General features: G+C 51.5%; 1 protein-coding gene across 1 annotated transcript in view; it reads right to left on the reverse strand.

Annotated features, from left to right (window-relative positions):
* SSH1 (slingshot protein phosphatase 1) overlaps positions 1 to 20,256 on the reverse strand; it is a gene marked incomplete at its 5' end in the record, with an annotated part of 38,119 nt that extends 17,863 nt beyond the window's left edge. The window contains 2 exons of the mRNA XM_082491585.1: positions 15,384 to 15,424; positions 20,191 to 20,256. Of these exons, the coding sequence (XP_082347711.1) occupies positions 15,384 to 15,424; positions 20,191 to 20,256 (107 nt within the window). The remainder of the gene's footprint in view (positions 1 to 15,383; positions 15,425 to 20,190) is intronic.
* Positions 20,257 to 22,652: the final 2,396 nt, after the last annotated feature.

The following is a 22,652-nucleotide window of genomic DNA, read 5'->3' on the forward strand; positions in this document are numbered from 1 at the left end:
TGAGATTTCAGCTGCTTTTCAAAAGTGAACTAAAATTTTCGCCTAAGTTGCAGGCTCCACAAGTCATATATCAGATCAATAAAGTGCCAGCAGGACAACTGCACTCTAATTAAAACAAGCTTTTCTCCATTTACGCTCCCACAGTATTCTAGCACTCACCACTCACTCCGCTAGCAAGTTGTGTCTGAACACGAGTCGCGCAGAGTTTGCTCGGGATCCGAAACACTGGCTCTGCTCTGCCTGGCACACACGCCAATGGCAAGAATTTCTGCAAATGGGAATTTGGTTCATTCCAGAAGCGAGCCAGGAAGAGCCTTGTTTCCTTCTCACCCCAGATCTCACAGGAAAGCGTTAAAAAAGGCCAGAAGTTACACAAAAGCAGTGACACCAACACAATGTATAGGATATTCAGCTAGATACCAGCTGCACACACACGCATCTGTTTTTTTTCAGCAAGAGGAAGGGAATGGTTAGATTACACATGAGGAGATAATTCACAGTATTCCTGTCCCAAGAATTTTGTGAAATTTGTCTTTGGAAAACTGAAAAAAATGTCCCAAAAGATATTCTTTTATCCCTAACAAAGTATGGACTGGGATTTCTACAGCAGGAAAAGCCTTGGAAGAGACAGAGCCCCTTCCCAAAAGCATCGGTGACCCCTGCTCTGAAGGTTTATCTCGCCTGATGTTCTCCTCTCTTGCAGTCAGGAAATCTTTTACAATAAAGCAGAATATTCCCAGTTGCAGGCAAATGAGAAAGCTGCGCTGTGGGAGCAAGAAAGCCGTTGCAGGAGAAGGAGAACCCACATGGCAAAATTTTTGTCACCCTGTATTCGTCTGCATGGAAAAGAACCGGAAAGCAAACCCAAACAAGCAGTTGAGAGCAAGATTTCTTTTTTAATTTAAATGTTTGTTTCCTAAACTGCACACTAACCATACAAAGTGCAGCTTGCCACCGGTCAGACTGCCCGTACCTCCCCAACACTACCTGCGCCCCCTGATTTCCACAGAAGCTCCCGTTCCCATACGACCAGCACGGTGCCATACAGAGGTGACACATCCAAGCGCCTCCCTGAAAAAACTCCTATTTTACACCGTACTGAAACAGCAACGTTACCCGACACCGTCCCTTATCTCCGCTCTAGGAACTCTCTTTGCTCTCAGTCACTTCACACAGTGCTCTAAAAGACAACCAGCAAAATAAAAGTGAAAAAAAGGCAAGGCACGATATTCCAACCCAGATTTAAAAGCCCTTCTAAATCCTGCAGTTCCAGTAAACAACTAAAACTTCAGCCTTTTAAAAAAAAAAAATCTCCTGAAGAACAGAAAAATCCTATCATTAAAGAACATCCCCAACTTTTGACCCTCGGCAGCGGTGATAAATGCCCTAGTAAGCAGCATTTGTTAGCAGCATAAAAACGAGTGGTTTATACATACTAATTTGGACTGGTTTTCTTTGAACAGCAGAAGCATTGTGCTGGCCCAAGAGTCAGACAGAAGTCAGTAAATTCGAAAAGATTCATAACTAGCTGTAAAACTCACATCCTTTTGCTTCTAAACCCATAAAAAAAGAAAAGAAAAGAAGGAAAAGAAAAGGTTGACCGTATATTCTGTGCGGAGCAGAGAAATCGCGTCTGTTGAAGCTACCCAGGAACTGGATGACTTTTACAGAACACTGTGTCTTCCACTGATATCCTGGCTTGAAAAAGCACTTGTCCTAACATATCCTGATGAAAGAAGGCCATTCAAGAGGCGAAAAAACCAGCTGAGGCTCGTCTAATCATTTCCCTCCTCCAGACTTGTTTGTTTGTTTGCTTCCTCCCGCATGCTCCGAAGGCAACGCAGCGCCCATCAGCAACCGCAAAGCGGGGCAGCCCAGCGCCGTCGAAAGTCCGTATTCCCTGGGACAGGACTAGATAAAAAGCACCGTATCGACTAATGCCTGTTTGTTTCTTTACAATTAAAACACTGCATGTCGCCACTGTAATATAGCTATGACAAAGGCATTAGCTGTCAAATTAAAATACTTCTTCGCTTACTGTACAGCTCCCACGGTTTGATTTGTTCTTTTTCAGAGCGACTTGTGAGTTACTGAGCTCCTACTGAACAAGAAAGTCTTTCAGGTTGCTCAGCATTTCTTTGTTAGCGGCCGGCTATGATCAAATTCACTGAAGACTTGTTTCTTACAGACCCCTGACTAATCCCTTCTCTGGGCATAAACCATAACCACCCGCTCGCCTTTCACCAGTACCACCAGCCTGACCAGGGGGAGAAGCAGCTTTCTGTTCAATTTTCACCCGACCTGACTGGCACGCACAACAGAAACCACCCATTCCCTGGACACCCTTCCAGGAATCCTGACCAGCACAGATACTTCACAGGAGTCATTCAGGCTCTCAAATAAATGCAAAGCCCACCAGTGTTGTCATAGCCCAGGTCCCTGGTGCTCCAGCACAGCTGCAGACCAGTCCTCCTTCTTCTCCATAACCTTAGCTTACCAAACTAACGGCATTAACCCCCTAAGGGAGGTAAAAACCTCTGCTTACAAGCATCTGGGAAGTGCCAAGAGTGTTAGCAGGAGGGTACAGACAGCTACAGTGCTTTGCTGTCCGTAAAGCAGAAGCCCTTCTGCGCCCACAGGGACGGCACCCAGGGGCTGGCGAGGAGAGGGGGCTTAGTGGCCACAGCACCACTGAGAGTGGGCTCCAGCGTCTCCGGCTTCACCGTCCCTTGCTCCATCCGTTGGCTCCGTGCTGCTCAACTTGAAAAGGAAATATTTCTTCCCCTTTGGGAAAGCTCCAGAAGAGCATGGCTGCAACACACATCCATTATGTTTCAAGTTGTTTAAGAACACAATAGGCAGCGCCTTTTAATCATTACAAAATGCTGCCCCCCGGCTCCACAAATGCCAACGAGCACTCTGTTAAAAATACTGGGTTTTGGAACAAGAGACATTGCTGCCTGCGTTACTGGACAGACAGACAGAGCTGGGAGCCAGCTGCCGGTCACAGAAAATTTTCCCTATGGAGTTTGCTGTGCCTTCATGGCTCAGGCTGTAGTGTGTCCCAGGAAGAAACCTTGCATGCCTCGGGTACTCCAGTGCCCTCTTTTAATGGGAAATCTCACATAAGACGTAATCGTCTTGCAAGATACAAGAAAACACTTTATTAATATATCTTATAGCTACATAACTCACCCCAAAATAAAGACCCATACACGGAAGTTAGTAGAGAGAAAACCACTTTCCCTGGGAAGACACAGCCAAGCCTAAGGTTGATTCAGCAGTCTCTTGCTAGTCTAAGAATTAAAAAATAATATCTATCTAAAAGAGGCAGAACACAGAAACTTCAGCGTCTGCATCTGGCCGGGTATCCCTGCTGCTCCCAGAGCTGCCGCAGGATCACTCAGTGCACGGGATGCCCAAGGAGCCGGGCTCATCTCCACACCTGCAACGACCCTTGGTATTTCTGGAGCTGGAATCACAGAATCACTGAATGGTTTGGGTTGGAAGAGACCTTGAAGATCATCCAGTGCCACCCCCTGCCCTGGGCAGGGACACCCCCCCCCTAGCCCAGGTTGCTCCCAGCCCCGTCCAACCCGGCCTTGACCACCTCCAGGGATGGGGCAGCCACAGCTCCTCGGGGCACCCTGCGCCAGGGGCTCACCGCCCCCACAGGGAAGAATTTCTTCCTAATATCTCATCTAAATCTCCCCTCTTCCAGTTTCAAGCCATTCCCCCTCATCCTATCACTACATGCCCTTGTAAAAGTCCTTTCCCAGCTCTCCTGTAGGCCCCCTTTAATCAACTTGTTATCTTTGTGTTTCCTGCTGATCACAACCGAGAAGCCCATTTACTGCAAGTTCAGATCTGCTTGCTTACAGCTCTACTCTTAGAGCATATTTTAGTGCTGAGTTCACGTCGTGAACAAGAGCAGACTTCCACTCCGCCTGGCTTGGCTTTGCATTTTCCTCAGGGATACGGACAGACCCGCGCTCCAGCCAGGGGCAGGTCCGAGGGCAGGGAGCTCCGAGATCAGAGCGGGGATCTGCTCCTCGCACACCCGGGCACAGGCTGTCCTCAGGAGCAGCCCGGCACCACCAGACGTCTGAAGCACATGCACCTGATGGGTCTCAAAGTTTGCTTCCGCTAACATCTGGAGCTCACCTCTGCCTGGCCATTACACTGAAGTTATATCCTCCTCTCCCAAAGATCTAATATTCCACGATGACCTTTCAAGATATTTGCTCCCATCTGAAGCTTTTTCTGTTTCTATTTAACCTTTCATTTTGAGCAACCCCCACATTGTTGACCTGTCGTGTGCTTGCGCAGCTCGGGCGCGGAGCTCCATGTCCCAGAAAAGCTCTGCAATGAAGCCTTGCCCAGGCACAGGGCCACCACCATGCTCTCCAGGCACTAAATCTCTGTCAAATTAAGTTCCTTAATTTCCCCCTCATTAATGGAACAAAACATACGCACTCGGGGGACAGCGATGGCCTCTGGGCTCATCTGACAGCAGACTACAGCGTTGGAGCAGGAACACCCCCACATCCCAGCATCCATCATCGCTGCGGTTAGGAACGGGCACGCTTGTCCTGCCCTTCCTACCCACTGCATGCAGACCTCTCCCCATCCCCTCCTGCAACCAGGTCTGTGTTTTAGGCAAAAAAAAGAAAAAAAAAAAAAAAAAAAAAAAAAAAAGAAGCAATATTTGCTTCTCTCAAAGTTGGTCACAATTTTAGAGAGGCATGAAAATGGTAGTGCCTCCTGGTTTCTTGGGTTTTATGGCATCTTCTGCTCACAACGTTTACAAACTGATAAGGTGAGGAAAAAACAGGCCTCCCAAGCTCCACAAAATTAAACACGCTTCCCTTTTCACAGAATCACAGAACCTCCTAGATTGGAAAAGACCTGTAAGATCGTCTAGTCCAATCATCGACCTAACGCTGCCAAGCCCACCACTAAACCACGTCCCTGAGCGCTGTATCTACACGACCCTTAAATCCCTCCAGGGACGGGGACTCTTACCACCGCGCTGGGTAACACGTTCCAATGCCTGATGACCCTTTCAGTAAAAAAATTGCCTCTTTGATAAGGAGGAAGAGCACTGATTTTTTTTCCTCCCCGTTTTCTGCTCAGCCTGGGAAAAGCCCAGCCATCCCAAGGCAATTAAGCAAAAAAACGAAACTCAGTCCTGGAGGAGGACCTCTCCGGTGCCGCAGCCCGGGGACGGAGCCATTCCCCTCAGATGCTCCCGCAGCCTCGCCAGGCCCTCGACGTGCCAGAAGGGTGGATTTTAAGACAGGGCACCGCTGCAAGCGAGCCAGAGGGCCGTCACACAGTCATACCGAAATAGCAACATAAACTAAACTGGAAAGGAGCACATCAAATAGAAAGGAAGATGCGGGGAGAGAAACAGCAGGAAGACGAGGCGGCAGCCGCGCGGTCCCTGCTTCCCAAGCCGAGCCGACAATTAAAGCACGCTGACTGCTTGCTTTGGCTTGATAGGAGGCACATCAGATAACACTTCCTGACCAAGAAAGAGGCCTTCTGAAGGGGTCCCAGCAACACAAAAGTGCCAGGGGAAAAAAAGCGAACTTCAAAGCTACTCGCTCGCATGCTACTGTACAACCTGAGCAACGGGAACGGGAGCCTTTAACAGCAGCAGCAGGGCATTTCTCACGCTTTTAAAAAAAAAAAAAAAAAAAAGGAATTTGTGTGTTTCCAAGTGGCCTTTGCTCTGTGTCACACACCAGAGTCCAGAGCCACGGGAAGATTAAACGAAACATAAATGAACTTTACAAATGCAGCTGAGAGTATCGCCACGACCATCCCTGCGTAACTCCACGCGGAGCAGGCAGCCGTGCAGAGGGACGAGCAGAGCGCTCCCCACGAAACAGGACCAGGAAAGACCCAGTTTCAACATGTGCAATGCTGTTTTAAAACAACGTGCTATTGCATACACATGTAGACTTTGTGATATGCTGATAAACTGACCCATGAGCAGAACTGCAGGTGTCCAACACACCTGCTAAAGTCGGTGAGAGCTGCCAGCATCACTTGGACTGCGGTGCTCTACCTCTGCTGAAATCTCAGTGATGAGTCTCAAGAGGAGGCAGCTACCTTCAGGACAACTTTTGGAAGTGTCTTCTGAAATCCTATCTTATTACCAAAAAAATAGGGTCCAGCTTTGACGGGCTATAAAAAGTCACCACTTCTCAGACTTCCTGAGCTGAAAACAAGTCACCCCAAGAAGAAACCCAGAACGTAAGCTGGGAACCACAGCAAGGTCTGACGTTCCTTCAGAGGGAGAACATCTCCCCTTCCTCGGGCGCAGCCAGGGCACCATCATGTAACAGCAAAAAGTTGCTTGCAAGGGGGTCAGGCAGCAGCCCTGCTGGAGGCGGGGGGAATCTTGTAATGCCTCTCTGCAGGGGCAAACATCTCCCCATCTATTTCGAAGGAGAGCGAGATGGTCAGGCAGGCAGGAAGGCCCGGCAGGCTTCCCTCTCGTGTTTTTAGCAGCGCAGCAACAAAAGGGGAGTCTGAGCATGTATTGTTCAGCTGAAAGGCGTGGGCCACATCCACAGCGCAAGAATGCTAAGAAGGGTTTGAGACACTGCGGGCCATTCACAGCACCAGATACAAACGCTCCTCGAGCACAAAGAGGAAAAAGAAAAAAAATGAAATCAATCATGAAGCCCACAAAAGCTAATTTCCTAACATAAATAGACTGCTGATGATGTGCCTCCAGCCGCTCCTGCACACCGGGTGAGCGACGCATCAGGCTCGGGCAGCGATTGCCCCAGCTCCGCATGGAGCCAAAGCGGGTCAGCCGTGCGTACCCCAGGCTGGGGCGGCACACAGCTCCCAGGGCAGAGCACGAGCCGGGCTGCGACTGTGGGCAACGCCAGAGCCGCTCATATAAACTGCCCAAGAGAAAGGGCAGGAAGAGGGAAGCAAACAAATTATCAGGATCATTCCCCGTTCCAGCAGACTTGGGCAAAATAAGTTAGCAGAACAGCTCTCAAACGTCCAGGAAAGAGAAAATTCTAGGAATCCCTAGTACTTGGATGGTGAAAAGCCAAATAAAATAAGAGATTGTTTCACAAGGAAAAAGAAATCCTTTTTGCTCATCCCATTAATCGCAGAGTTCAAAAAGGCACGAGGCTGATCACAGCATCACCCAGCTATGCGACGTGCTTGGAACTAACGGTTTGAATCCCAACGAGCATTTCTGAGATTCCCACTGAAACATGATGTCATTTTTGTGATAGCCACCGTCTCAGGAGGCAGGGGCCAGATCGTCTCCAAACCTCAGCCTGCACGACTGCCCATTTAACGGCTATAAAGAAACCTTTCTCTCACTCTTAGGAGAGGAGTATTAACCCTACAGAGACCCCCAGCACCCTTGTCCCCAGCATGAGCCTGGGGATTGACCCCAGCCCTCTGCAGCAGCCCCACAAATGCCCACGCTGCGGCGATGGCTGAGCAATGCTTCTCCATACAGTTACACGAAGCGGCTCATGCGTGCCTGGACTCATGGACTCAAAAGGCAAGGCTCGGGAAGGTGGCAGCCGGCACAGGGAAGCGTGAGAGGCATACAGAGGTCCCAGCATTAGCAACACCACCGTTTTCCAGCCTAGCGCACCTTCTGCCATGCAGCATCCTGGTGGTCTGAGGGAAAACAGCTATTCCCAAAACTCTGGCTCCCTTCTTCCCATGCACTAAAAGCCCCAAAAGACACCCTGTGTTTTCCTACAAGTCACTTTTGTGGATGCTGTTGTTGCCCTGTTATTGCCATAGCTGGTCCGTGACCACAGGTAGGGAGGAGGGCAGACCACAAGCCCGGGAGTGCTGGGGAGGTGTCCCAGTGCTGTGGTCCATGCCGCAGGAGAGGTGGGATGATGCCAGTCCCCAGGCTCCTGCTGTGGAGGGCACTTCGAAGGCAGAGCCTCCCGCCTGCTCTCCGGGGCAGGAGCCAATCCTGCTCCCGTCCTCCTCCCCAGCCGAGCTGTCGGCACATCGGCCGATCCTCCTGCATTCCTCCCGTCAACTCATTGTTTTAATCCTTCAAACTATTTTATTAAGTCACTCCACTTCACCCACTCAGCGGTGTCTCCCAGAGACAGGCCGGAGAAACAAGTGGAAACTCTCCAGCGGTGCCACTGGAAAAGAAAAGGAAGGTGAATAATAGTTTCAAGGATTAAAAAAGCAGCTTCCAAGTGGCGTGTGCGAAGGTCAGCCAGGACACAGACAACGGCATAGGAAGCACGACTGAGCACCCTACAGGCAGCGGTGGCACAGCAACCCAAAAAATAGCTGAGCTGCTGGGTTTCAGAACGACTCCAAAAAAGGCAGCAGAGACCAGGGAGTACTTGACACATTGGTAATGCGTAAAAATAAAACAAATCTAGGCGGATCATGCCGGGTAAAAGCAGAGCAAGAAAAGTTCTAGCTCAACCCCGACAACCCCTCTAGTGTTTAGCAGGACGGTGGCCTGCCTTCCCAGCTCCCCCAGGGGTAAGCAGCCAGCACCCCATGGCAAGGAGGTGCACCCCAGAAATTAGGAGACTACCAGCCAGGGGCAAAGCTCCCTCAAAACAGAAAAGTGTTGGTAAAAACCTCAGGAGCGTCCTTCTTTTTCCCCTCCACTCCAAACCCATCTTTTACAAGCAGAATCGGTGTTAGAAGGGGAAGCAGAGATCTATAGTCAGTAAGTTTTCCAGGGCTGGGAGGCAGATGCCCACACGCAGACATGCTGTGAGCAGCCCCACAGGCAGCAGTCTCTGCAGGGATCCGTGTGTTGGACGTGACCGTTTGGATGGCAGACAGGGCAAACAAGCAACCTGGCAGCTCTCTGGAAAATCTGAAAGGGACATTTTGTCCCGTTCTCCGCATTTCTGGATGCCTTGGCCCTCAGTGCTAAGCCTCAGAGGTTTTGTGCCCAGCGGGCAGCAGCACACCACTGCAGATTCCCCAGCAGCTGTCTTGACTAGTGATTCTTGCAGCAAGGATTTCTTCAAGAAACACAGGTGAGCTGGTGTGGTTTTGGCAGGTTTGTCAGTTTGGCGAGTCCCGCTGCAGAGCGTCTCTGTGCTCCCGAGATGAGCATCGGGCACAGACCCCGGGTCCTACAACAAATGTTCTGTCAGTACTGAGACTTTGGGGAGAGTTTGGTGCAACGGGCAATACCGTGGTTGACAGCACGCCGGCTGCTCCCCAGGTGTGGTTTGTGTTCCTGCTCCTGTCCCAGGGAGGACGCAGGGAAATCTCTCTCTCTCAGGGCAAAAGATAAACCTTTGCACTGGCTGCGAGAGGAGGACATCTATGCACACAAGGAGCTCCAGCAAAGCCGTTAACCACTGCCAGTTCACACCTGGGTTATGGACGTTCATACCCTGTGCTACAAAGAGCTGATGCAGAGCTGTCTGGGCTGCACAAGCTCAACACTGTTGACTTCTGCCTGGACTGCAACTAAAACGTTCAGAGAAGGCAGACAAGCTCTGCAGAGAAGAGTTCTTCCGATCCTAGATAAACCCAAACAACTAAGAGGTGCAGTCTGCATGCTAATCCATTTGAGGCTGGGCTTATTTTTAGCTTATTTTGCTTTCCTATTTTTTTGCGTAGCAGTAAAATGATTCTGCATCAGGGATTCCAGTGCTGCAGAGGGATGCGTAAGTGTTTGGGAAATAAAAAGCTCAACACTCTTTTCATTAAAAGTAAAGCCATGCCTATGAAGGTGTCCTGTCCATTTCATTCTCTAAAAACAACCGAAAGAGCACTTGTCAGGCAGACCACAGCTCTGATCTGTATGAGAAATCCCTGACTCACAGATCTTGGCAACTGATTATCAAAGATTAAGGTATTTAAAATCAAGAGGCATCTGGAACTAAAATATTTTTCTGACCCGGCTCTTTAACACCTAAATAAACAGTAACCACACTGGCCTTTCACAGAGAAAAAAAAAAAGTTCAGTGCAAAGCCAGTACCTTTGCTAACAGGGCCAGATACATTCCGAAAAGGGTCTGATCACCACATCTTCAAACTGGCAGGCCTCCTGCTGTTCCTCTACCTACATCCAAGTAAACTCCTCATGTTGCTCAACTTCAAGTCAGCAACAGTTTCCTGGAAAGGCCAGATCTTAAATAAGTGCACGCTTCCTCGGCTCCGTGGTCTTTGAACATCCCCACACAACCCACCACAAAATGTAAAGGCCTAATTATATCTCCATCGGCTTCCACGGCCACACCTACGGGCCAGAAAGTTACCGAGGGTCACGAGCCTGTGAATTTGCCTCCCCATTGTATGGAGCACGCTAAGGCAGGATGCTGCAGCCATGCCAGGATGTGATTCAGCATCCTGTTTTGAACAGTTAAAGTCAGCAACTTCTGCCCCAAGATCTCCCACCAAATAACTGGGAGACAATAAATACTGCAGCGAGCAGGACTTGTCAAATATGTAATGAGCCACTGTCCCCACAAATAAATCCTCAAGACACCTGCCCCGGAGTTTCCCCAGCCCCGTGCACCTTCCCAGTACCATAAACACGGCCACTCAAAGCTGCGGATACAAGCCATTCCCTCAATGCTGCCCCCAGCAAAACATCCTCATCAATCCCTAAAGAAGGGATTTACGACCGAGGTGTTAATAAATAATTTTTGGTGCATTAAAATATAATATACAATCAGGTATAGTGTATAAGAAGCATCCCCAGGTGTGGCAGGCACTCAGTGCAGAGCAGGAGGAGAGCTGTGCAGAGCAAACACACGGCTGTACAGAGAAGAGCCTGAACAGTGGGCTGGAACCACATTCACTCTTCGAGTTTCTGTGCTGAAGAGGCCAGCCAGGAATCTGGTTTATTACAGCGATTTTAATCAAACAGCCTCCTTATAACGAGTCCTCTGGCACATGCCAGCCAGGATGATGCTCTGTAAAGAGTTTGTCTGCAGCAATTATTCCTCCAGTTGATCACTGAGCTGCAAGGGGAGTTTTCATCCACCTGAGGGTTCCACCTAATTCCTGCAGCAAACACAAAACCGAGTCAAACCAGTGCCCAGTGTAATTCCACTACCTTCAAAGGAGAAAATTACTTCATGAAACTACAACAAAAAAGCAGTAACTAAAGGAACAGTAGAGCTGGTTATCAAACCAGTGTGGTGGAGCATGTTCATTCCCAACCAGGTAATCGTGCAAAACACAAAGGTGAGGGAGGTGGGCAGCAAGGGGTACACGGGGCCTTATACCCATCACAAACAGCCGTAGGATCCTCAGAGCTCAAAAGCCGCATAACTCTTACAGCTGAAAGGTTTAAACGCTGAATAAAGCTGAACAGACCTAACGCTTTACTCTGAGTGTTTCAGAAGATGAGCTAATAGTCATCTGCCAGGCTGCAGATGGGAGAAAGGGGCTCGGGAACACTAAGTCACTTGGCGAGGTACACAGGATGGTATCAGCAAAGAGAGGAAGATCCCCGGTCTCCTCTTCTTCCTCTACCACCTCTCTGTTCAGCAGGGCACTGGATGCTGTAGGCAGCTCTCTCAACACAGGGTCTCCACTTCACGCTCGGCTGTGACCCCGCAGCATGCGGAGGCAGCAGAGCAGCATATGCCATTAAAAGACTCTGCAAACTACACAAGCCAAATCCCGAAAACCTTTACCTCCTACAGCTGCTCTTGCCAGCTCTTAAAACTGGGTTTAGTGGTGTCAGTCATGAACAGTTCTTTCCGTAACCATCTTCAGGCTTGATCAGAGGCTGGAGACAACTAACTTCCAGGCCATTCTGCAGCAGTTCAACCTCCATCTCCCTGCAGAACGTGCCCTGAAACTCTCACCCAGTCCTGTTTCTGACCGCATTCAGATTGCGATTGGAAAGCCAATAACAGCAAAGATTACAGAATGACTGGCTAAACAAACTTACTTGTGTTTGTAATTAAAACCAGTGATTATCTTGCTGCATTTGCCAATTGCATCTGAGAAACAGCCAACACTCACAACACGACTGGCTTTGTAAAACATCTCTTTTGACTTGGTGCTGGAGAGCCAACAGACAGCGAGTGATGAAAGTCAACCGGGCTGCACGAAAAAACAGCGTAGGAAAAATTGCACATACCCCATTCTCCCAGAGCAGCCTCCTCAGCTCTGCTCTCCATCTCCCCCACATTTGATATCATCTTCCCTGAGGCTGCTCCAAGCTAAAAGAGCACGACGCGGCTCCGCGATAAGGTGGCAGGCACTGTGCTCACAGGGCTGGTGTTGAACTCAGCAAACCCCAATCTCATGAAACTTAAGGTTGTGCTTAACTCTAAGCTAATGCCTACTCCCATGGGCTCAACGTAACCGTGCCAGCAGCTTTATTAAGATTTGGGTGAGATGTCTCAAGGTCCGGTGGGTGCACTGCATCATTAGGGAAAAAATGGGACCAAGCCACAACATCCCACAGCTGATCGGCATTCGGGAAGAAAGATTTCGGCAGACGCAGATAACACAGAGAATCAGACATGTAAACTTTTGTCTGCACCAGCTGCACTGAACCCGACTAGGCTGTTAAATGTGAGTCTGTGCTCTTATTTTTCTTCTGCTATTAATCTTTATGTACTGTGGAGCAAAATGGACTCCTGGCTGTCTGCTGGAAACAATGTGGATGTTACCTTATTGAGGCTTCTGCAAAATGTTAGGGAAGTGAGAGAAAAGGAAGACTTTAAAGCACATTAATATCTAAGAAAATGCAGGCAGCAAACATCTTTGAAAGAAAAGCTGAACCTAGAACACGTCCCCTTGGTCTATCTTAGGGCAGAAGCTGTTTCAGCGAGAAAACTGAAAGAAAAGCATTTTGGAATGACAGAAACTATCAAGAAGGTCTGTTGCTCTTAGACAAGAGAGCAGCAAGGCATGCGGCTGGTCATAAAACCATGATACAGACCCATTCCTCCAAGAAAAAAATAAAATAGCTCATGTATAACCAGATCTAACAATGCAGTGTCAAATGAAAATCCTGCCATTTTTTGGAATGAATGCAAATAATCTGTTCAGCAAGTGGATGAGTAAGTTATGTCATAAATATGTAATAGCACATTCATTCCGTATCAATGAAATACAGCTTGAGCTGGCAGCAAGATGGGTCTCCAACAACCCTTCCTTTTTCTAACCATTAGGATCTGTGAGGTCTGCAAAATCAGGTGCTGGACTGCTGACCCCTTGCACTCAGGGCACATGTGACAAAGCACAGCTGTCACCTAAGTCTCCACCAAGGCTAGAACAGGATTTAAAGATTCACAAATATCATTGCACCCCATTCCTGTGTTTTTTTCAGAGGAGACCTGAACTCAGCAGCTGGAGAAGAAGCACAACGAAGTTGAACAATTCTGCCACCCCATGGGCACTGGGTAAAGTCTCAGTGAATTGATGTGAGCAGCTGCCGGCAGGAGGGGGACAGGGACAGGATCTACCCACCTCCCCGCAAGAGGAGCTTCATTTATCACCTACGCTGTGCCCGCACATTTTGTTCAGTCCTTGGCGGTGTTTCCCCCTGAGTACAGCAAAGGCTGCGCGCAAAAGCCATCCTATTCTCGAGGTCTATCCAGTGATTTAATTACCAGATTCTTATCCTGAAAATTGTATACATAAGAGCAGCCCCACAGAGATCCCAGAGGAAGCTCCTGGGATCTCCGTCTCTAAAGTTGGTGCTGCACCATTTTTCAACAGCCAGTAGAAAAGTACCAGCCTTTAAGGACAGTCTCACTACATCTACCCCCACGACTGTTATGGTCAGCAATGGATGCACATGCCTGGTGTCCAAAAAGGCCAGACAGATCAGAGGTAGCCACAAAAGCAATGATCTCCCAATGATTTGTCTGTACGTTGTCACTGAGTTCATTTGTAATGAAGAGGGATGTGCTGAAAGAGGAAATACGGCTCAAGAACCATACACACAAAAGCAGAGGCTATCATGCTGCTTGGTTAAGTGTTACTATTTAATACAACATGGGAAAAAGCACAAGAATTATGATGCATTGCTATTCGTGACTTCAGCAGGTTCCTGCTTGAGCCTTGAATTGTACAATGAGCCCACAACCAAGCTGGGAGCAGAACAAAGAACCCTGAATTTTGCTTTAACTGATACAAAACACATTCTCCAGAAAATAAGCTGATGAATGACATTACAGACTGCCATTAAATGCCTGTAGACAGGAGATCACACAGCAACTAAACGCACACTTCTGACCTGCGTGTGTGCAAGCAGGACAGTCTTCCCAGATGGGCTGCAGCCACGGCAAATCACCCCCGGGACACAGAAATGGCGAGGCCTGACATTTTCCTACTCCGTAAAGGACCAACTTTGCTTTTCTGCTCTCTGACTTCACTTGCAGGGTAAAGATGCTCTATACCCTAGCATCCAGATGATCTTTAAGGTCCCTTCCAACCTCAACCATCCTATGATCCACTTGCTGCTCCCAAAACCACAAGGTCAACCAGACTTCAAATCAACTCCACTTTGCCCTCGTCTCAGTCCATCAGACTGTGACAGAAAACCCACTGCCACCAGCGCCTCAGCTTTATCTCCACAACGGTACGCCTCAAAGCATAAAATAGGATGGAAACAAGACGACCGAACCCCAAGCAGCAGCACGAGTGGCTTTGCTTTCACCCGAAACCAGGATAACTGAAGTAGGAAGTAGTAACAAGGAGAAGAGAGCAAGCCTGCTGAACCACTGTTGTGTTTTTACACTTTTATCTCTTGGATCGTGGTTTACAGGTTAGAGGGTAAGAGCTGCCTGCAATAGCTGGGTTTAGAGTGAGCAATCCATATAATTACTCAGAGTCTCATTAGGCCAGAGTCCCACTAAACTAGCTGTACCGTTACTACTTCTGAGTTCTGCACAATGTCAGCAAGAGAAGCCTTTCGCTTCTCCAGCAGGCTCTCTCAGCCCTTTCCTCCCCCTAACATGAAAAAAAGCAGCTCTACACAACCCCAATATCAAAGGAGCCAAATTCCTGATGGTTAATACCCAGGAAGGAGCAGAGCTCTCCCCTTCCCAACCCAGAGTCCCACCCTCTGAGAGCAGCAGCAGAGACAGAGATGCTGAGATAACAGTTAAGTGCTGTGGCCAGAGCTGACGAGCGATTTTCCAGATTCTTCCCACCAGGAAAAAAAAACAAAACACAAACCCTCTTTTATGCCTTCAGTTCATTAAACGCTCGTCTCAAAACTAAACTGATAAGGGAGAGAGCGTCCCCAGTGTTTAGCTCTCTGCAGACCACGCAATCCCCTCCAGGCAAGCACACACACTTCAAGGCCGGAGCCCTGCGCGGGATCAGGACTCAGATACATGGCAGGCAATTAACAACAGTGGAAACGATGTTTAGAGCCAAATAGTTCTGCTTACCTCACATTTAATTTACGCTCTTCATCACTGCCAACCTCCAGCTGAGGGGAGAAAAGAAGGATACAGAGAAAGTTACACGCTGGTTGCTTCCATACTGCAAATTTTAAAAGATCCTCATGTTTTTTAAAACCACCCCTGCACTAACAGGTTTTGGGTGGTTGTTTTCCGCAGGGTTTTTCTTTCTGGTGCCAGGGATAAGTGAGACTCCCTGGCCATATATGCCATCAGCACCCAGTGCCGGGTGACAAAGGGGCTCACGGGGATTTTAAAGCTATTAGGTCCTAATCCTGCAAGCTGGTTCTGGAGCGCAGATTGGTTTGAAGATCGCCAACCCCGACGTCACCAAAGAGCGCACACACATCACTCCCACTGAGTGCACTGTGAGGGCAGAACCTGTCCCGTGTGAAGCCTGCTAATGAGGAGCTGAGCACAAATTAACGCTGTAACTCAGGGTGTGCAGCGACAGCACAAGTGCCCTCCAGCAGACACAGCCAAACCCGCCCAGCTGGGACTGCCCCGTCCTCCAGCACCCGAACCCCAACCCGGCACTGATGTGCAGCCCCACTGCACACACCGGGGACCCTCCGCCATCTCTGAGCTGCCACCTCGCCAACCAGGCCACCTCCACCTGGATGCTGGCAGAAGATGGGTCCCAAGGCTAGGACGGTGCCCACCTGCTTGCCCAGTCATCAACAAGTCCTATGCCTGCTGCCTTCCTGATAAACACACTGCTTTGACAGCAGTCATGCATTAAATGGTCACTTTTTATCCGAGCACTGGTGGAATGTCCCCCTGGAAGCAAATGTGGCTGCTCAGGTGACAATACTGGCCCTTACACTTTATTTATTCTCCTTAAAACAGATGTGTGCTAGCTGACTCAAGCCTACTTTCTGAGAGAAACATTTTCACATTGCCGCACTTTCCAGCCACCCCTTTCAACTGCTCTATTATCTTCTGGACAAAATTCCATATTAAAGAAAAACAGAGTTGGAGCTAATTGCATCCAGAGCTGACCAAGGAAAAAAAAAAAAGGCTCAAAGATAATTCTCCTCCTTTGGTCCTGCGTAAGTAGACGGAAGGAAAAGGGCCAGGAGAAACCCCTCAGAGGGCAAGGTTGCACCAGGGAGATGGTTTGGACCCATAAAGCAAACCTGGGACCTTACAGATCACCCTGTAGTAGGAAAACCTTCAAACCTGCATCACACCGGACACTAGAGCTGGAGGGACACAAGCCTTTAAGAAATCATGCTCCATCAGCACTAAAACTCAGGGAACATTTTGCGATTATTGCTTAACCCCCATAAATAAGGGCCACCGTAAGGGTTACTTGTTTCCAGGTGGCTTTATAGAAATAAAAAAAAAATAGCAAATAGTTTGATGTAAAATGTTCAAGCTTGAAGTTTTGTGTGTATGTAGGACCTGCGCTGTTCCTCACCCCTCCAAGTTAAGACTCAGGAGGCCAGAGTGCACAGGAGCTGCTCTGTTTACAATCTGCAAGACCCAAGTAATGCCAGGAAAAAAAAACTCAAATGCAACCACACGGGCCGGATATTAGAAATATAGCCATTTGGAGGAAAAGAGATACACAAAGCCCATCCAAATGACTGTAGCTGATGGCGAGAAACATACCACCGCTATTTTTAGTCTGTTTACACTGTGCAGTGGCAGCGCCGAGCCGGCCCGGCTGGGGCAGCAGGCAGAGCTCTGGGAACACCCCAAGCCCCAGTGCCACCCACCAGCAGATCCCCCCCCCCAGCCCTGGGAAGGTCTGGCAGGTTTTTGGCCTTTGTAAGGTCACCCTCCTGTTTGTTTGGGTCTGTCACGTAGCAACAAGGGGTAGAAAAACTTTTTTTCTTTTAAATAAATGGGACTGTCATCAGCTGAGTCTCGGCAGCAGAGCCAGCCCCTGAATTTGCTGCAGGCTCGTCTTTTGCAGAAGCTGGATTGCTTTCAAAGTCGACCCTCCCTGTATTTTTCTATTAAAAAGCTGCAGCAAAACCAAAACAAGGCAGAAGCAAGGTTGCTGTCTGCCACACTGAGTGCTTCTGCCTTGTTCTGGTCAGAGCATCCCTCCGAGCTGGCAGGTTTTACAGTGCACCACGCACGTGACGCCGTGGACCTGCAGCTGCTCACCAGCACCGTGGATCCCACCACAGCCTGGACACCATTGCCAGGGCCAGACCTCCACCAGCCGCATCCTCATCCTTCCCCGGGGACCGCGCAGAGCATGGCCGGGCTGAAGGACTCGGCACGGAGCGGGAGGTGGTATGGGAGGCAGATGGCAGCGGAGCTAAGAAGCGCATGCAAGTTTGCAAGTGCGTATGAACTAGTCTCCTCTTAAGAATTTACGGCACGCTACGTTAACACAGCAGCAAGCCTCTTGCAGGCAGCAGCATCCATTTTATAAATTCCTTCAGGCTCATGAGTTAAGAGCAGCTGCAGCAGCGTACTCACAATTAGCAAGGACATTTGGTTATCATTTTCCATTAAAAAAATGTTCTAATAATTATTCACATAGGTTAAAAGCCCCGAGGATCCCTGATTTTCCTTCCAAGAAAGATCACAAAAGATCAGGGAGCACGCTGGCACTTTTCGATGGGATTTTTCTTTGAAAATAACTTTGTAAAAGCAATACGCTGAATTTGGAAAAGGATGGTTTATAATTTTATGGTATTTCATGCCAGAAGGGACTATTCAAATAGAATGGGAGCCGATGTCTTCCTCTGGGAGCCACTGAAGTACACCTGAGCCATGGATGCTGATGGCACGGACGCTGATGGCCTTGCCATGGACAACGCCAGTTTGGGGCAGCATTTTCAAGAGGGAAAGAGAGAGAACCATATGGTGACCCCGCGGAAAAAAACAGTACCCAACACAGAGCTCCTACACAGTACAATGTCTGACACAGATGTATACAACAAGGTGAGAGGCATACCACTTCAACTCCTCTCCCAACTGCATCAGTTAAACACAATCTAATTCCACTGCCTGCAACTGGGTTACAGCTCATTTACATCTGTGTAGATCAGGTGGCCACTAGGTCTCATTCATGACTCTGTCTAAACCAGAACCCAACAAAATCCCTTCTGAAAAATCCTTGGAAAAGCACAAGTCCTGTCTCCAAGGTTCTCAATGAACACAGCGTGGTCCAAACGCTGGGTCCCTGCAGCCTCGGGAACCACACGACACAATCTATGGCACAACAGCCGGCGAAAGGAAGGGATGAGTCACATCTCCAGCGAGGGCTGGTGCAAAGGGAACTCCTGCGGCCCCTCCGGGAGAGGGAGAACCTGTGAGCCTTCTGGCACTGTCCACCTCCCCCTTGTCACACCAGCTAATCAGGGGAGTCACAGTGACCTGACAGGTGACAAATAGGATTGTTTACCTGGCGGGAGTAGTGACAGAGCGAAGCCAAGGGCAGTGAGCATCGAAGGAAAGAGGTGTGGGGGGGAGAGGGATGCACGGGGAGGATATGCAGTGAAACAGCAGGCTTGACTTTGGGGGTCACAAATGAGAGGGGTTAGTAGGAAAAAAGGGATGCGTGGGGAAGAAGAAAAAGGAATTGGAGAGTGCAGCTGCGTTTGGATGGTGTGTGGGAGCTGCAGCGAGGGAAGACCGAAGCTGGGCAGAGCCAGGAGAAGGCATTTCTGGGGTCCAAGAGCAAAGCTGGCGTGCAGCAGAGCTGGCACACAGGGGGTGCCTGTCCCAGCAGGGCAGGGACACAAGGAGCAGAGTGTTAGGGGGGCAGTGGGTTAAGTGGCACGTACATGACCCTGCGGCAGCAGAGCTGGGAGGGAAGGAGAGGGCAGCAGCATGGCGCGGGCTGCTCTGCAGCGAGGACTGGCAGCAGACAGCACGGCACCGGGACCTCGCGTAGGTATGGCGTGGAGCAGGACAAAATCTGCTCTGGTGGCAGTGAACTGACCACATCTGCCTCAGGGAAGGGCCGGCGTAGCTCCCAGTGGGGCAGAAGCTGAAGCAGGCACGGGGAAAGGCAGTGCCACAGCAGCACAGGAACAGAGGGGCAACACAAGGGGTGCAGCAGAGCATCCCTGGAGCAGGAGGTGGTGGCGGCAGTGGGGTGCCAGGGAGGGATCATGGCCAGCAAGCACAGCTGCTCCACCAGGACAGGCCCAGCACGCTGCCTGGGGACCTACCTGGTGGAGGAGAGCAAAGTGGGCTGCCCCGGGGTTTAGCGAGCCCAAGCTAATGCTGGGCGAGGGTTGAAGTGGGGGACAGCCATGGGGGAAACAGGGCGGCGTGGGGGTGAGGAGGGGACGGCCAGCGTGTGGTGGGGCAGCGTGAGGAGACCACTGGATAGTCCCAGGCCCGATTCAGCCTGGCAGCATCACGGTGCAGGGGGCTGGCAGGGCCGGGCAGCACCGGGGGGCTGCGAGGGGAAGGGGCTGGGGTGGCTGTGAGGGGCTGGGGCAATTGGGGGTAGGGGGCTGTGAGGGGCCCTGAGCCGTGGGGGCTCTGAGGGGATGAAGGCAAATGGCTATGGTGGGCCAGGGGACCGTGGGGCTAGGGACCTGTGAGGGGATGGAAGCAGGGGCGGGGGGATATGGGGGGGCTGGGGGAGATGAAAGATATGAGGGGAGCTGGGGGTAATGGGAGGGCTGGGGGATATGGGGAGAGCCGGGGGATATTGGGCGGGCCGGAGGATATTGGGGGGGGGGGGGCTGTGAGGGATCGGGGCCGTGAGGCGCTGAGGGGCCGCGTCCCGCCCCGCTCCCCCCCACGTCCGCCGCCGGGGCCGGAGCCGGGGCCTGCTCCGCCCGCCGCGGCCCGACCCGGCCCGGCTCACCTCGCTGGTGCTGGCCGAGGAGGCGGCGCTGGGGGTCGGCGAGCGCTGCAGCGTGACCAGCGCCATGGCGGCGGCGGCGGTGGCGGTGGCGGCGGGGCCCGGCTACCAGCGGCGGCTGCGGGTCGCCGGCCGCCTCCACCGCCCCGGCGGCTGCGCAGCCCGCCCGCCCGGCCACCGCGCCGCGGGGAGGAGCGAGGCCGCTGCGGCGGGGGCGGCCCCGGGGCGGGGCGGGGCGGGAACGGGCGGTGCTTCCCCCGCCGGGGCCCGGCGGACGGGGGCGGGCGGTGCCGCGGGACCCTCAGGCCGGGCCGGGTGAGGCGGCCGAGCCCACGGGCCATCCCGCCCCACGGGGGAAGGGAGTAGTGGTGGTCCAGGCCCTCCCCACCGCGGGGGGGAGGGGGGGGAGAGTGTCACGGTCGCCGTCACCCCAAAAAGTGTCGGTAGGGTCTGAGCTTCACCCCTAAAGCAGCTGAAGGGGCGCAGCAGCCGGGAGCATCCTTCGAACCGGACCGAAGAAAGTGCGAGGGGTCAGCGGAGCCAAAAGCAAGAGGCAGACGAGTAATGGGGTAATTAGTGTAAGAGGCTTTGCTGGTTGTATGTAAAGCCCTTAATAATTCAGGCCGTTGGGTGACGGCCTTTCCCCCCGCCACGCTGCCAAGGGGAGCACCCTGAGGTCCCAGGCACTGGGTGCCCCGGGCATGGATGGCGTCTCCCCCTGGGGGTTCTCCTGGCAGCACCCCAGGGAGGATGCGGCCGTGGGGCAGCGCACGTGACGGACGAGCCTCCTCCTTCGTGGCAGCCTGAGCAGCGACCCGAGCTGTAGCTTCGCCAGCCGTCACCCTCGGGAGCCAGCCGGGCAGCCTGGATGGTGGCTCGCTGGTGCTGCTGCTCCTGCCCAGCGGTGGGAGGCAGGATGGAAGCCCCCAAAATGATGCTCAGGGTTGGAAATGCCTGACAAATTTGGTGGCCTTCTATGAAGGGGTTACAGCGGCAGTGGACAAGGGAAGATCAACTGATGTCATCTACGTGGACTTGTGCAAAGCGTTTGACACTGTCCCACATGATATCCTGGTCTCTAAATTGGAGAGACATGGATTCGACAAATGGACCACTCAGTGGGAAAGGAACTGGCTGGATGGTTGCACTCAGAGTTGCAGTCAACGTCTCAATGTCCAAGTGGAGAGCAGTGACGAGTGGCGTTCCTCAGGGGTCGGTACTGGGGCCTGTACTGTTCAACATCTTTGTCAGTGACGTGGACAGTGGGGTCGAGTGCACCCTCAGCAAGTTTGCCGATGATACCAAGCTCTTTGGCGAGGTAGACACGCTGGAGGGGAGGGATGCCATCCAGAGGGACCTGGACAGGCTGCAGAGGTGGCCCAAGCCAACCTCATGCAGTTCAACAAGGCCAAGTGCAAGGTCTTACATCTGGGTTGGGGCAATCCCAAGCACAAATCCAGGCTGGGCGGGGAATGGCTGGAGAGCCGCCCTGAGGAGAAGGCCCTGGGGGTGCTGATTGATGAGAAGCTCACCATGAGCCAGCAGTGTGCGATTGCAGCAGAAGGCCAACCGGCTCCTGGGCTGCATCAGAAGTGTGGCCAGCAGGTCAAAGGAAGTGATTCTGCCCCTCTACTCCACTCTCGTGAGACCCCACTTGGAGTCCTGCCTCCAGCTCTGGAGTCCGCAACATAAGAAGGACGTGGATCTGCTGGAGCGTGTCCAGAGGAGAGCCGTGAGGATGATCCGAGGGCTGGAGCACCTCTCCTATGAGGAGAGGCTGAAAGAGTTGGGGCTGTTCAGCCTGGAGAAGAGAAGGCTCCGGGGAGATATTATTGCAGCCCTCCAGTCCCTAAAGGGGGCCTACAGGAGAGCTGGAGAAGGACTTTTTACTGGGACATGTAGCGATAGGATGAGGGGGAATGGCTTTAAACTGGAAGAGAGCAGGTTCAGAGTGAACATTAGGAAGAAGTTTTTCCCTGTGAGGGTGGTGCGGCACTGGCACAGGCTGCCCAGAGAGGCTGTTGAGGCCCCATCCCTGGAGGTGTTCAAGGCCAGGCTGGACGTGGCCTTGGGCAACCTGGGCTGGTGGGAGGTGTCCCTGCCCATGGCAGGGGGGTTGGAACTCGATGATCTTCAAGGTGCTTTCCAACCTAAACCGTTCTATGAAATGTGTGCCAGCAGTCCTCCACGACCAAAAATATAAAAGCTACCAGGTGCTTAAACCTTATGAGCCCACGGGCTTAACCCTCCCGGGCCATCCCTGTTGGCTTCGCGGGGTAAAGCATCCTTCTGCTCAAGCCAGCGTACGCCTGCTGGTGCCTTCCTTCTGCCTTTTGTGGGACCCAATTCCCGTTGCCTGTGCTGGGTCGTGCTGCGTGGCTGAAACCCTGTGCCAGGACTCCAGAGACGTGTCTGCAGCCTGACCGTGCGGGGGATTGGTTTGCGTTTCTTTTATCCTTATTACC

Source organism: Vanellus vanellus, assembly GCF_965231255.1.
Source record: "Vanellus vanellus genome assembly, chromosome: 16".
NCBI classification, from domain to species: domain Eukaryota; kingdom Metazoa; phylum Chordata; class Aves; order Charadriiformes; family Charadriidae; genus Vanellus; species Vanellus vanellus.